At 36.5% G+C, this 16,835-nt stretch overlaps 2 protein-coding genes across 2 annotated transcripts in view; one reads left to right on the forward strand and one right to left on the reverse strand.

Annotated features, from left to right (window-relative positions):
* Positions 1–16,835, forward strand: part of FBXL13 (F-box and leucine rich repeat protein 13) — a 220,506-nt gene that overhangs the window by 169,427 nt on the left and 34,244 nt on the right. Inside the window, exon 18 of the mRNA XM_070469733.1 lies at positions 13,360–13,443. Within this exon, the coding sequence (XP_070325834.1) occupies positions 13,360–13,443 (84 nt within the window). The remainder of the gene's footprint in view (positions 1–13,359; positions 13,444–16,835) is intronic.
* FAM185A (family with sequence similarity 185 member A) overlaps positions 1–16,835 on the reverse strand; it is a 159,465-nt gene that overhangs the window by 32,388 nt on the left and 110,242 nt on the right. The window lies entirely within an intron of this gene.

The following is a 16,835-nucleotide window of genomic DNA, read 5'->3' on the forward strand; positions in this document are numbered from 1 at the left end:
ATCACCAACCTCAGATGTGCAGATGTCACCACTCTGCCGAAAGTGAAGAGGAAATAAAGAGCCTCCTGGTGAGGGTGAAAGAGGAGAGTGAAAAAGTCGGCTTAAAACTCACCATTCAGAAAACGAAGATCATGGCATCTGGTCCCATCACTTTATGGAAAATAGATGGGGAAACAATGGAATCAGTGACAGACTTTATTTTCTTTGGCTCCAAAATCACTGCAGATGGTGATTGCAGCCATGAAATTAAAAAGACGCTTTCTCCTTGTGAGCTGTGACTAACCTAGACAGCATATTAAAAAGCAGAGACATCTTTGCCGACAAAGGTCCATCTAGTCATAGCTATGGTTTTTCCAGTAGTCATGTATGGATGTGAGAGTTGGATTATAAAGAAAGCTGAGCACAGAAAAATTGATGCTTTTGAACTGTGGTGTTGGAGAAGACTCTTGAGAATCCCTTGGACTGCAAGGAGATCAAACCAGTCAATCGTAAAGGAAATCAGTCCTGAATACTCATTGGAAGGACTGATGCTGAAGCCAAAGCTCCATACTTCGGGTGCCTGATGCAAAGAGCTGACTCATTGGAAAAGACCCTGATGCTGGAAAAGACTGAAGGCAGGATGAGAAGGGGACAACAGAAGATGAGATGGTTGGATGGTATCACCGACTTGACGGACATGAGTTTGAGCAATGGTGATATTGCTCAAATCCGGGAAATGGTGATAGAGAAGCTTGCTGTGCTGCAGTCCATGGGGAAGCAAAGAGTTGGACATGACTGTGTGAGTGAACTGAACTGAACTGAACTGTATTGAATATTGGCATGTTTTCCATATTAATTTTAACTGTATATATTATAAGATCATTTCAGATCTAGCAAAAAAATAAAATCTCTAAGACTAAGTAATATATAAGAATAGAAAGAAGCCAGTGTGAGATCTTTAACAATAATTAGTGTAGTCTAAACATCTCTCAATTCTGTCCCCCTGCCTCCTCTCCATACCTGCTGTCACTGCCATAGTTCAAGCATCATTCTTCTTACTAACCTCTCTTCTTAAACATCACTGTCCTCAATCCATTCTTCACTCTGATGCAGTGTGATCCTCCAGCATGCAAATCTGAGTCTTTCACTTCTTTGCTCATATATCGTCAGGAGATCTACATTGCTTTCAGTATAAAATCTAAACAATCTAGTATGCGGGACCAAGACTTCCTAAGGTGGTTCATGCCTACCTATAGAGCCTCACTTCCAGATAACTTCCACCTTCATTTTTAGCTCCAGAGACACAGAACTGATTCTCCTACAGCTCCTCAGACAGGTCTTGCTCTTCTTTTCTTCTCACTTCTGTGAGTTCTTCTCTCTGTCTGAAACACCCTTTCTTTTTGCCTACCTGCTAACTTCTTGCTCACCCCTCAAGTTTCGGCTGTGTGAAGCTCCCCTGGAATTCCTGGGCAATTCCCGGGCAAAGCTTAGGATCTCCCTACCTTGCGTTTCCACTGTACTTTATAATGTCTCCAATAAAGCAATCAGTTCAATATACTTTTGAGTCACTCAATTGTATTTTAATATTTTTTTCCATGCCTGCCTCCTTACAACACTGTAAGACTCTTCAGGGTAGAAGCTGGATTGTCCCATCTTTGGGATGCCCAGCATTACACCTAATGCATAAAAGTTGTGTAAAATATTTGATCAGTGAGTAGTGAGTAAGGGAATGAATGGATCTGGTACCATTTTCTTGCTCTAAACCAAACACAAGATTTTTCAAAATGCCACATCTTCTCAGCTATGATCTGAGCTGGAGTGGGAATGCTTACAGCTGCACGTCTTAACCTGATGATATGCTTTCAAGAGACCACCCATCTGCATGGAACACAAACACAAATCAAGGCTGAGGTTTAGTGCACCACAACTCCTAAAGCGGGAAGCACAGGAAATCACTTGAGGTTTAAGAAAAAGAAAGAATGGGAGTTAAAAGAAAGCAGAATAACTCAGAGATAAATGGATTTGCCTTGAATCAAAAAAAAAAAAAAAAAGCACATAAGAAGTTTGCCCAATTGAACTTTTTCCTATTGAACTGGACCTTTCCTTAGTCCATTCCAGGCCCCTCTTCACACCCAGTGGCCTTATATGAATCTGCTGGTCCCATCACTAGCAATAGTGGTTTTCCTCATAGAGCTTCCAGTCAATTTTCTCCTGTTTCCAGAAAAATGCCTACTAATATCATTGCAAAAAAAGATGTGACCAACTTGAGCTTGTAACTTCCCTCCAGGAGAATCTTTGGTTGATATAACTTTCCTCTCAACCTCCACCAGGGTGGAGGCAAGTAGACCCACGGTGACTTACTCTATTTCCAGGAAACAGAGATGCTTATTTTCTTTCCCTCCACAGACATATAGAGGACCTATTTCTGTGTATTGACCAAAGCCTGTTTTCCTTTAGACTTGTAGGTTGGTAAATTAGGTTGGAAAGTTTGGCACATTTTAAAAAGTATGGTTACAATATCCATATTAATAATCAAGTAAATAGAAATAATAATAATTAAAAAGAAAAGGTAAATTATTTTTACAAAATTGTAATTGCTAACCAGAGTGTAAAAGGGAAGATCACTTGTGAGGTTAAAGATATATTTTCATGGACATTGTACAAGATAGTGTTATCAGTGATTTTAGAAAGAGGATGTGTTAATCGAGATAAAATGTGTTTTCAGATAAAAGTTATTGTTCTTTATTCCTAAAAGAATATGTAAGCAATACTGAATACAGTAACTGCTTCATAAAGAAACATATTAATGTAAACAATGATTCACACAATTACAAAACTGTTAGTCACTCAGTTGTGTCTGACTCTTTGCAACCCCATGGACTGTAGCCTGCCAGGCTCCTCTGTTGATGGGATTTTCCAGGCAAGAATATTGGAGTGGGTTACCATTCCCTTCTCCAGGGGATCTTTCCAACCCAGGGATTGACCTCAGGTCTCCTCAATGCAGGCATATTCTTTACCATCTGAGCCACCAGGGAAGCCACACAGTTACAAAGGGAAATAGATTACACTGAAGAATTATGAGAGTATACTAGCAGGATAAGAGAAAATTGGTTCATCAAAATAGATAATTTTATACATAGACTACTCATTCACTCACAGATACTATTCATTGGCAGCTGTGTATCAAAGCCTATGAAAGCATCTAGGAGTACTAAACTTATAGACACAGTCCTCAAGGTATAGCCTAGTGGCAAAAGAACACTACCGAGTAACAGTATTACATGGCTAAAAATTACTCAAAGCAGGAATTCAGAGTGTGGCTTTACATCCTCACTGCTGTCACTACACTATGAGAGCTCAGGCAAGTTACTTAACCTCTCTGTGCCTCCGTTACCTTCTCTTTAATACAGTAGTTATAATATTACTTTCCTCATGGTGTTATGAAGACTTGTAAACTGCTTAACCCAAGTATATGCCGCTGCTGCTGCTAAGTCACTTCAGGCGTGTCCGACTCTGTGCGACCCCATAGACGGCAGCCCACCAGGCTCTGCCGTTCCTGGGATTCTCCAGGCAAGAACACTGGAGTGGGTTGCCATTTCCCTCTCCAAAGCATGAATGTGAAAAGTGAAAGTGAAGTCTCTCAGTCGTGTCTGACTCTTAGCGACCCCATGGACTGCAGCCCACCAGGCTCCTCCGTCCATGGGATTTTCCAGGCAAGGGTACTGGAGTGGGTTGCCATTGCCTTCTCCAACCTAAGTATATAGCAATAATTTATCAGACCTATGACATAATGAGATCTATTTGCTGTTATGGAGTTATGTGCACTGCACTGCATCTTGGCAGCAAGAATGAGTTGGAAGGTGAGTGCTTCTGTCTCTGTTGTCTCTGTGGTGGAGTCAGGAGATGCTCTTCAGCTTTTGAGGTGCAGCTAAGAGCTTTAGTAGGTGTTTGTAAGTTGAAGAAAAGAAGAGCATTCTAGTGAAGGAAGAAGCAGGGAGGCAGGCATGGAGACATGAGAGAGGGTTGTGTGTTGGGGATCCACAAGTGCCTTTGTATTGTCAGAGCATGGCCTGAGACAGAGGATGTGGCAGGAGATGAGGCTGGAGAAAGAGGTGGAGGGTAGAATGAGTATGGCCATGGGTGCCTCGCAAAGCCATTCAGACTATGTGCTATATATATACAAAGGGAGCCAATGCAAAACTCAGAGTAGGACTCAAACAGATTTGTGTACAGAGACCTAACAGTAGGAAGATCTATTTAAGAAGGATGAGCTTTTGCGATGACAGCTTAAATAATGAGGTTCCGACCATGGTGGCAGAAGAGGCATGTATAAGAGATATTTAGAGGTAGTGTAGGTAGGGCTTGGTGGTTGATTAATTGGATATGCAGAGCAGTGGGGCAAGGAGTAAATGCAGATAAAATCCAGGTTTTTATTTGATCAGTTGTGGACATAGCAGTACCATTACCAGGAAAAGAAACGAGAGAAGGATTAAGACTTGGACGCAAGATGCTGAATTCTCTTTCAACATGTTTCAATCCAGTACCAGGACACTTCTCTCCAGACTAAGAGCTCTTTTTTGTCCTGGTTGACAGATAGAAGACAAGAGATTCATTTGACTTCAGAATCTTCATTTTGTCTGTTTTGTTTCTCAGCACGTTTAACAAGTTATCATAGGCATTAGGTATATTACAATATAAGCATTACTGAAACAGAAAATTTACACAAAAGATTTTCAACAATACCTTCTAACTCTATCCCCTCTATCACAATAACTTTTATCCCATTTTATCCTCAAAAAAGCAACAAGAAAGGAGGTTTCCTATGTTTGCTGTTAGGGACCTTTTTTTCTTTACAAATTTATCATGATCTACACCTCCAATGGTAGATCTACACCTCCAATGGACTTCCCTGGTGGATCAGATGGTAAAGTGTGAGACCCAGGTTTGATCTGCAGGTCTCCCTGCAGGAGACCCAGGTTCGATCCCTGGGTTGGGAAGATCGCCTGGAGAAGGAAATGGCAACCCACTCCAGTACTCTTGCCTGGAAAATCCCATGGACAGAGGAGCCTGGTAGGCTACAGTCCATGGGGTCGCAAAGAGTTGGACATAATTGAGTGACTTCACTTTTCGCACCTCCAATAATTATATCAAAATTGTCAGTCATCCTAGACTCTTGTGTACCACATTCCATCTTATTTCTTAGGATTTGTTTTCCAACATCCTGTAATCAGATATTAAATATCCTAAGTTGTATGGATTATATTTATAGATTTCCCATGTAGAGAAATCTAGGCGCTATAGAGAGAGTCATACATGGAAAACAAACTACGGTTACCAAAAGGGATAGCGGGGTAGAGGGGTGATAAACTAGGAGTTTGGGATTAACATATACACACTACTATATATAAAATAGGTAAACTACAGGACCTACTGTATAACACAGGGAACTATACTCAATATCTTAAAAACCTATAATGGAATGAATCTGAAAAAGACTATATATATTCACATTGCTGTATGTTTGAAACTAACACAACATTATAAATTAACTATATTCAATTCAGAAAAAAAGACCAAAACATAGAGAGTCATAAAAGTTGTAAAATGCAGAGAAAGGAACAATGTACTTAATTAAGTAGAAGAAAATTCTACCACGAGTTATTCAACTTTAACCAGACTTCTTGCTTAAACCAAAAGAAACAGTAGGAAGAATTCATTAAACACTGTGGTTTCCAGTTTGAATACTAGTCCTTTGAAAGTAACAGTGCTAAGTTTCAGGTGCTTGTGTCTCGTTCAGGTGTCTAATTTAAAAACTCTGGTGCTCAGAAGAGAGATCTAGGCTAGCTGTAGAGAAGGCTGAGGTGCCTGAAGTTATGGATGAGAGACAAAAGAAGAAGAGAGGTCAATTTCAAAGCTCCAGGGAACTCGCATACTTACTGGGTGGATTTGGAAGATAAGCCCACAAAGGAAGCTGAAAATGAACATCCAGAGCAGTAGATAAGGAAAGAGTTCAGAGTGATGTCATGGGAACTAAGGGAAGTGATGTTTCAGAAAGCAAGGTTGAACTTCACAGATGGACCAAGTAACATGAATACAGAGAAGGATATATTAATTTCTGTTAAACAAAATTGTTCACATACATACATACTTGTATATGTTAACATACAAAGTTTAATATTTTGCTTGAATATTGGTGTTTTTGTGCTACTACAGTTTATTTAGAACAGACTAAACTCCCCAGAACTGTTCTGGGTCTCGTAAAGGAAATATGCATGGTGTTAATACTTTATATAAATTCTTTGTTGATATAGATAAGAATTTAATAATGCACCCATGTATTGGTTTTTTTCCCCCCAAGTTATTCTAAATTACTTTTCATATTGAGACATTTTATTTACTTATTCACTCATTCTTTTTTCCTCCTTCTTTTGGTACTTAATTATCTAGTCCCTACTATATTTAAGGCAGTAATTCTAGGTTTCAGGGTAGAAACAGGAATAAGACAAGAAAGCTGCCCCAAAGTTTTTACTAACCTTTCTCCCCCTCAAATCTTCCATTCTTTGAACAGGATATTTTCTTGTTGTTTTGGTCACTTGCTTTCCCAGTAAGTTGTAGTAATTTTTATTGCCATCAACTAAAAAAATAAGTAGGCTGGCCTTATACTCATTCGTCAATATTGGCTGTTTTAATTTCAACAAAAAATAGATATACATTATAACTTTATTGCTATTTGGTTTTGAATTTAAAAAAATTCTAGCAATATAATTTCCCCCTAGATTTATTATTGTGATTGTCTTTTTTATTTTGTAAATTTTATGTTTATATTCTTCAGTCACTTATATATTGGGGGGGTCTCAATATTTCTGCCAACTTGTATGAACTCCTTGTAATAATGTAGTTATTAATCATTTGTCATATTTTCATATTTTTACCATACCTTTATAAAGGCTTATCTCATAACTATGGAAGAGAGGCTTGTAATAGTGTTTTAATCTTGAAAGTCTACAAGCTATACTTATAAAGAATATTAAGAAAAAATGAATTAAAAGTTGGACAAACTATGCAAACTTATGTAATTTTATAGTTTTTTTCTAGAGACTTTATTCAAAACAGAACAGATTATAAAATTTATCTATGCTTATTTACTGTTCTGGTGTGCCTTATTAAACTGTTGACAGTTCCCAAACCAAAACATACCATAAACAAGGGTGGTTTGTGGGAATGTGGCTATCAGATAAATTACATTATATTTTATTCTAATGTTAGTATTCTATAATGCCTAGACTTTTTCTGAAAGCACCATCTTTCAGAAAAAAAAGCCACATCCAAGTTGTAAAGACTAAATCTTTCAGATTGTGAAACTTATTAACAAGGTTTCATACAGTTCAATTTCATATATAAAACTTGGTTCTTTTCAAATTATGACCAAATGTATATAGTCTTATAATGGGGCAAAATACTGTTGTTTTTTATTTTCTTCAATGTGTCATCTTTTGCCAACAAACAACATAATTACACTAAGCAAAAGAGTAACTCCATTTTGTAAACACACTTAACAGGAATGTGGGAAAATTAAAATGTTGCCTGTTAAAATAAATATGATCAAAAAGATAAGAAGTAACAAGTGTTGGTGAAAACGTGGAGAAAACGGGCCGTTTGTGCACTGTTGGTGGGAATGTAAATTGGAGTAGCCACTATGGAAAACAGTATGGAGGATCCTTAAAAAATTAAAAAAGGAACTATCAGATGATCTAGCAATTCTACTTCTGGGTATTTATCCAAAGGAAATGAAAACAGTAATTTAGAAAGATATATGTACCCCCCTGTTCACTGCAGCATTATTTACAATAGCCAAAATGTGGGAGCAACCTAAGTGTCCATTGATGGATGACTGGATAAAGAAAATGTGGTCCATATATATGTGTGTATGTGTGTGTGTGTGTGTGTGTGCATTTAGCCATAAAAAAGAAGGAAATCTTGCCATTTGTGACAACATGGATGGATCTTTAGGGTATGATGCCAAGTGAAATGTCAGACTGAGAAAGATAAATACCACATGATCTCAATTATATGTGGAATCTTAAAAAATATCATAGATGCAGAAAACAGATTGGTAATTGGCAGAGGTGGGGTTAAGGCTGTGGGCAAAATGGGTGAAGGGGGACAAAAGGTATAAGCTTTTAATTATAAAATAAATAAGTCATGGGATATAATAATACAGTATGGTGATTACAGTTAATAATAATGCATTGTATATCTGAAAATTGCTAAGAGAGTAGATCTTAGAAGTTCTCATGACAAGAAAAAAACTGGAACTATATATGGTGACAGATTTTAAAGAGACTTATTGTGATGATCAGTTCACAAGATATACAAATATTGAATCACTCTGTTGTATACCTGAAACTAATATAAATGTTATATGTTAATTATATCTCAATGAAAAAGGTTGTTAATAACTGACATAAAAAATTAAGTGGGACAGTTAATCGTTATGTCTAAAATAATCTTTTATTCAAAGTACTTCCCAAATTATTCAGCAGAGAGTAAGAGAAAGAATAATGGAAAAAAAGGTTTAAGTGAATACCGGATTCTACACTCAGAAGGAAAGACAGAATCAGAAAACTCAATATTTTTTCAACTCTCAACAAAATAACTGATTTAGGCAAGGATCATCAATTAATGCTCAAATCATTGACTGAAAGGATGTTGAGAAACAGGGAACTCATGTGGTCTCAAAGGATCACATCATGGATTATTTATTAAGTAAATAGGAAAAATACAGTTCAAATGAAACAGCATCTAGGTAGTAGTTTTGCAGAAAATGTTTACCTAGAATCCAATCATAAGGAACAATCAGAAAAATCCAGAATGTAGGATATTTTATATAGTGGCTGGCCTGGGATCTTGAAAGGTAAAATTTAAAGAAAAAAAAAGAAAGGCTAAAGAGACATGACAACCAAATGCAATGCATGAACTCTGGGGATTGGATAAAAAGAAAATCTGAATATTGACTTTATATTATATAGTATGGTACTACTGTTAATCTTAGGTATCATATTATATATACATAAGACTATATAGCTACCTAGGGAACTGTCCTAGGAAGATGCATATAGAATATTTAGAGGTAAAGCATCATGATATCAGAGACTTATTTTCAAATGGTTCACACTACACGTATGAATTAAAAAAAAAAAATATATATATATATATATATTCCCTGGTAATTCAGCGGTAAAGAATCCGCTTGTTAATGCAGGAGGTGCAAGATACACAAGTTTGATCCCTGGGTCAGGAAGATAGACTGGAGAAGGAAATGGCAACCCACTTCAGTTTTCTTGCCTGGAAAACCCCGTGGACAGAGGAGCCTGGCAGGCTACAGTCCATGGGGTTGCAAAAAGTCAGACAGGACCTAATGACTGAACAACAACAATGTATACACATACAAAACTATATTCCTACATAAATATAAAGGATATGTAAGTGCTCATTATACCATTTTTTGAGTTTGTCTATAGATTTGAATATTTTCAAAATAAAGAGTTGGGGGAGGTATGTTTTCTGTTTACATCAGTGATATTCTAAGCCTGGAGTAGTATGACTCAGTCATATAGTAAGTACACACAAACACACATACTATTTCAACATTTGGTAACTAGTTCATTGCTGATGTGTATCTACATCAGCTAAACAATTCCAGATGTAAAACTGGGGGAAAAAAGAATAGTTTCAAAGGCTTTGTCTGCTCCAACTATCTGGTGTACACGCAAGTCTTCCTGGCAGTGTGCAGTATTCCCTCCCACTACTCCTAGGAACCCCAGACTGAACTACTTCCCAAACAACTCACACTTTCCAAATGAAGCCTTTGTTCATGCTGCTTTCTCGGTCTGAAACACTGTTCCTATTACTTTACTTGTCAAAATCTTACCCAGTCTTTAAGGCTTAATTCAAATTCTTCTTCCTCCATGGAAGACTGACACCTCCTCCTTCCAACTAAAATAAATCACTCCCTGCTCTGTGGTCCCTATACCTCTTTTGAAATACATCCTCCTTCCTTTTTGCATTATTGTCATTTATTCCCTGAAGAGGGAGTTTTGTTTAATAGTGTTGCATAGGATAATATCTATATTCCAGAATAATGCTCAAGGCCCTCATGAGGTGGTGCCTGCTTCCTTTTGAATCTTAAGTCTTGACATTCCATTCTATAGACATGATACCAGAGCTATGCATGTTTAGTCATGCAGTCATGTCTGACTCTTTGCAACCCCATGGACTGTAGCCCTCCAGGCTTCTCTGTCCATGGGATTTCTCAGGCAAGAATACTGGAGTTGGGGGATGGGGAGAGAGGTGGGAAGGCAGTTTGGGGGAGGAGGGGGCATATGAATACCTATGGCTGATTCATGTTGATGTATGGCAGAAACCATTAAAATATTATAGAATAATTATCCTCCAATTAAAATTAAAATTAAAAATAATACAGCAGTGGGTTGCCATTTCCTACTCCAGGGGATCTTCCTGACCCAGGGATCAAACCCTCATCTCCTGCATTGGCAGGCAGATTCTTTACCACTGAGCCACCTGAGAAGCCATCAGAGCTATAATATAAGCCAATTTTCCACTAGGGACTCCTGGTCCCTCAATTCCATGGCCTGTCTAGGAGAAAAGTGCTCCCCAGGATACCTATGAATTCCTAAGGTATTCTCATATAACCTGCAATGCTAGTGACTTCTCCAGGCTACCACTTATTTGCTTTCCTTTGCATTTTAACTGATTACAAAATTCAGTCCCTTCTAAGTTTTGGCAAAATAAAACAGAACCTTTCCTGCAAAGCATTCGTGAGTTTGGCTTACGTTTGAAGGAGATGAAGGACGATTTACATTTTCATGATACTACAAATTCCCTGGAAATTTAAGTATCCACTTTCCTTCTTATTTTTGTCTTATCTTCCCACTTTCCTCTTTCTTTCCCTCCCAGAAGTAAAAGTTTGGCACAGCCAACTCCCAAGACTCCTCCCTCAAACAATTAACAAGGGATTAAACAAAACAAAAACAAAACCTTGTAGTTTCTTCCTAAGAGAAATTTTTCGACCAGCTTTTCACATAATTTTTAAAAAATCCATGTAAATCTAATCATGCCATACTATACAGCTTCATACATACACCATACTATTTCATACTTTAATGCTTTTGCGCATTCTGCTCCTTCAGCCTGGAATGTCCTTCCCTCTGTAGTTTACTTGGCAAATTGCACTTCCCCACTCATGACTCTCCCCCAATCTTCTCTAATCCAAAATAGTGGCTTCATCTTCCCTCTTTGGTTTAATCACTGTGCACAATATTTACCTTTACAGGATTGTAGCGATCTATTGTAAGTGTGTCTTCAATGCCAGACTACAGACTCCTTGAAGGTAGACACTGCACCTCACTGACTTTTATACTCCCAGCTTCTACCCCAGAGCCCGATCAATATAATACATGCTAATTAAATATTTTTCAAATGAATAATAGATGAAGAATGAATGAATTTTGCCTAGACCTGAGATTTAAGACTTCTAAGGTATAAAGAAAGACTGTAAAATGTTGGAACCATCATTTGCTTCAGAGAACACTTTCTAATTTGGAGCATTTATAAATTTCAGTGCCAAGGCTTCTTATTATCTGTCCATAGTCTGTTAAATGTCATACTTAGCAAGTATACTTCATTATAGTTCATTTACAAAATTTCTAACATAGCCTACATTGAAGCAATAAAAAGTGAAAACTTCAGAGGAACTATTTAGAGATAGTTTCATAAAACAAATTCCACATAGAATAATAAAACATGTTTAGCTATTATCAAGCACAGGGCAAAGAGAAAAACTGCACCACTTACTTGATATTTTTGTTCAAACAATTTAGTTTCTGTTGGGAGAGTATCTAAATTCCAATTCTTTTAACATGAATAAAACAGCATCCACATCTGGAACCCAGACCACATGTGATGGCTTCACAGAGTTTGCCCATTCTTTGTTTTGAAACAATGAGACAGAAAATATAATGTGTTCCTAGGAAAGGAATCCACATTTGCAATGAAATTAAAAGAATAAATGGGGTCATTTTATTTTTGTGTGGCGTACAGACTGTTAAATGAAATTAAAATTGTAATTTAACAGTGAGTTCAATCAAGTAGAATTTCAAGCACTCTTCTCTTTGATATGCATTTTGTTTTTGAAAAATGAAAGGCCTAATATGTAAATTGGTAAAAAAAAAACCCAGCATATAATACCTGCATGACCCATTTTCAATTATAGTCCAAATGTGGTTTTTATGATCAAAAGGTAAGTAAGTCCTGAAAATAAAATGTAAAAATCATATACCATCATATATCATATACCATTTCCAGCATTTTTCCCTGCCAGCCAGCTCTGGGACCATAAAAGGAGGAGAAACTGCTCTAGTCCACATAGTCTAGGACGCATATCTAGGAAATAGAAAAGTAACATGATCCTGAATGCAAAACAGAAGGATGGCATCTATAAGGCACAACAGTCAGTTCCTTACCTGAATGTTGTACCAGATTAGGAGAATAGGTACTGAGAAATGGGCCAACCAACAAAAGTGAAAGCGAAAGTGAGTTGCTCAACTGTGTCTGACTCTTTGCCACCACATGGACTACAGCCCATCATGCCTCTCTGTCCATGGAATTCTCCAGGCAAGATAACTGGAGTGGGTTGCCAGTATTTTCCAGGGGATCTCCCTGACCCAGGGACTGAACCTGGGTCTCCTGAATTGCAGGCAGATTCTTTATCATCTGAACACCAACAAAACCACACATTAAAAAACTGAAGGAATGAAAGTGAAATCCATTTTATTTAAATAAAAAGAAACAAAACTTTTAGCCTGAAAAAAGAAATGAACTACTAGTGAATAATTATCTGTCTATGGGCCTTTACATAAAGATGTGTTTCTTCTCCCTCCAAGCAATTAAACATCATAAAATGAGCTAAAGATTTTCAGATTTTAGACTAAGCATAAATAAGAATTTATTGATAAATAGATTCATTAGCCATATGAAGTGTCTTCAAATAAAATAAAGCTGTAAACTTAGGCATCTGAAGATTTCTTTACATTGATTGATATAACATTTACCTGGAAACAGGAGGCAAGATAAGAAGTTTTCTGGTTCTAGGATTTGTAATACTTTTTGTAAAACAATAGAGATAACCTGAAAATTTTATTTAATAATGTTGCCTAACCAAAGTGATTGTATGATTAGGTCTAAAGAAATATAAAACAGAAGCTAAATATTTTTAGTTTGCATAAACTGTTGCTATCTTATTGGAAATACACCTTCTATACTAATATATCATCAAATAATCTTTATATTAAACATTTTTAGGGTTTGATGACACTTTCCAGACATAGAAAATTAAAGGAACTTTCTGTGTCTGAGTGTGATAAAATCACCGATTTTGGAATCCAGGTAAGATAATTATGTTTTGTTGTTGTTGTTGTTAAAGAATTAAGATTGAAAATTAAGTGCAAATTGAATAACCTTTGTGGGTAACAACAGGAAAAAAAAGAAGCGGAATGAAACTAATAATACGTATGTGATCTTGGTTGTGCCAGGATCAACTCTGCCTTTAGTCAGGTCTCCACAGCCTGAGGTGATTGAGAGGATTTGCTTTTCTATGTTTTCCTGTCTACTCCCTCCCTTCCAGATGTCAGACTCATAGGATAGACAGGGATAGGTTGACATTTTATTTGGAGAATAATGAACTGCAATGTGGTAAAAATCTTCTCATATTAATATAATAGAAATGTTCTGTAGAAAGAAATGTTGTATCATCTAACCATGAAAATTGAGGGAGTCTGAAAAAGTACACCAGGTACTTAACCATTAGGGACTAAGTTATTCAAACATAATTGGTAGTATACTTTGCCAGGATGGAAAGCATGAGATAAGTAATTGGATAAGATACATGATTATGTGCTCAAATGGTACTTTAAGAACTCATGAGAAGCAAATTTCCTAGACCTGGTGTTGAGTGATAGATAGGAAGTCATAAAGTAGTTATTGTGAGCAAGCCACACATGGTGTTTATCACAACATTAAGCATCTCAATTTGCTGTTAAAAGAAGACAACTGAAATTATATATCATACTTGTATTGAACTAGGGCAAAATCTGGTTACTGATTAGTAAAATAGTGGAAGATAGCATTTTTAAACAGAACTAATAATCTAGGAATGTGGAAACTGTTAAACGCATTGGAAACTCCATTTAAAGTATCCTGAGAGTTCAGAAATCCCAGTATTTATGAAAATCTGGGATTAAACTCAGAAAAATAATTTAAATACAAACTCTTATTGACAGAAAAGAAGTCATCTCACACATAGAAAGATAATGCAAATATTAGGTGAAAAGTCCACCAGAGCATGGCAGACCTGAAGTTAAGCTATCTTCCATGAATTTGAAATGAACTTTTCAAGAAGTTCTAACATAACTAATAGGAGAGTGTTAAAACATTATATGAACTGTTGGGCTACAGAGTGCCAGGTCAAATGGTGTTCTAGAGTTTAGCATAGAATTTCACCATTCTGAAGCTGAAGGAATCTTACAATCATCTAAACCATCTCTGTAATTTTACAAGTGAGGAAACTAAGGCCCAGAGGGCTTAAACAGTCTAAAGTCCTATGCCTTCTCAGCAAACTAATCTAATTTTACAGAAATGAAGAGTAGAAACAGAGAACTGCTGTTCTAAATGGTTGATGGTCAACATAACCTAGTGGGAAAAATTGTTTTCAAATGATTTTCACTGTACTTCATTGTATCAGGACAATGTAATGGTACTGGAAAATGTACACTGATAAGTCTCCTTTAAAAATAAGGAAAGGGAAAGGAAAAAAAAAAAAAGAAGTCTCCTTTAGGAGGCAATAATGTCAAATGATGTGAATTTCTCCCAGTTTCAGATCCTGTTTGCCAAATTTCTAGCAGGTTCCTAAGAAATATATCTAGTAGTACGTTCAACTGTATAAAGACGTAAAAAGAACAAACACTATTTTTCAAAGCAAAGATCCCAGAGAGGACCAACAACTTGCATAGGGCAAGATTGTAACTCTACAATAACAAAAGGGGTTATAATGCATGCAACCTACTAGAAGAAAAAGCTAAGCAGTTTCTCTAAGGTTAAACCATGATTTATGTATGGCAGTTCATTTAAGGATTAAACATAATTTACATAAAACTTTATCCATAAATATGATCTAGTCAAGCATTCAAAAGGTCTTTAACAAGGCAACAGAATAAAGGTTATTAAAATTAAACAGATATTAACATTTCTAATATCGGGTTATATTTCCTTCATGGTGATCAATTACATTTGATCAATAATTACAAATCATTCAGAAGTATTAAAACCCCCTATGGTGATGACACACAAGACCTCTTAATATCCATCACTATTCATTTAAAAGTGCTTCTTGGAATGAAAGAGAGTGCTGACCAAAGTTTGAAGCTAAGTATCAGGAAGCCAGTGCTTCCTGCCATGGCCTTTTTATTTTCCCTCTTGGGAGCCTGAAAATCATACTATTTTTCGGTGCTCTGAGATTTTAGATGAAAAAGTTTACCTATATGTTAACTGTATGATCATATAGCTAAGTTTGGTATAGCTTTTAAAAATGTAGTCTTTTATTGATGTATTGATTTCAGTGATCTAAAAGGAAACAAAAGATGGGGAATACAGGAGCATGGACATACAGAATAATTTAAGTATCAGTTGTACAAGATTGGCTATTCAAGTTCATAAAAAAAATTTTTTTTTTCTCTTTCTCATCATCCCTTTTTTCCCCCTCTTCTCCTTACTTTTGGAGTGTACATGGTGTGTGTGTATGTGTATGTGTGTCTTTATGCTCACACTGAAATGCTGTAACTTTCAATCTCTTTCTACCTCTTCCAAGGTTTCAAGGTTTACACTAATGGGCATGTGGTAATCTTTCTCCTCCTTCCCTCCTCCAGCCTAATCATTAAGTTCCAAAGAGATGAAACAAAGAGGGAGGAGGAGAAAGTGATACATAAGCCACTTTCACAATTCTTTATCTGGATTTGAAACAAATGTGATTAAACTGAGATGTTTAGATTATCCTAAATTTATCAGGAAATTTCTTGTTATTTAGAAGGTAGGGGACTCTCTTTTTGGCATATGACATTGAAAACTACATAATGATTTAATGAGAAAAAAGAGAAGATAAGCATTTTTACCCTGGCTTGGTTTTGCAAGAGTCATGAACATAATAAATATAAAAAATTACCTCATTTTAGTTTTACTGGAAACCACAGCATATGAAGTTTGAGTATCTGGAGCCTCAGATGTATTAACTTTTTAGAATCTGGTTTTAATTACTTTTCCCAACTTTAGTTTTTTTTTCCTGAGAATATTAGACATTCAATGATCACGTTAAACTAAAATTATTTGGTACTCTTGAAAGACACACTCATTTTGGAAGCAATGTCTGATATAGTCATAGCTGGGCATTTCTCAAGAAACTTTTTTCCTTGAGGATTTTGCAAATTTAAATAACAGACTGCCAAGTTTGGCAAAAGAATTGGTTTAACTGGGATGTGTGTGTGTGCTCGGTTGCTCAGTCATGTCCAACTCCTGGCAACGCCACGGGCTATAGCCCACCAGGCTCCTCTGTGCATGGAATTTTACTGGCAAGAATACTGGAATAGGTTGCCATTTCCTCTTCCAAACCCAGGGATCAAACCCATGTCTCCTGTGTCACCCACATTTGACAGCAGATTCTTTACCAATAGCACCACCTGGGAAGCCCCTTTAACTGAGATGCTATGGTACAAATATATTAGAAGTTTTGT

This window comes from Odocoileus virginianus, chromosome 1 (genome assembly GCF_023699985.2).
Source record: "Odocoileus virginianus isolate 20LAN1187 ecotype Illinois chromosome 1, Ovbor_1.2, whole genome shotgun sequence".
NCBI lineage: Eukaryota > Metazoa > Chordata > Mammalia > Artiodactyla > Cervidae > Odocoileus > Odocoileus virginianus.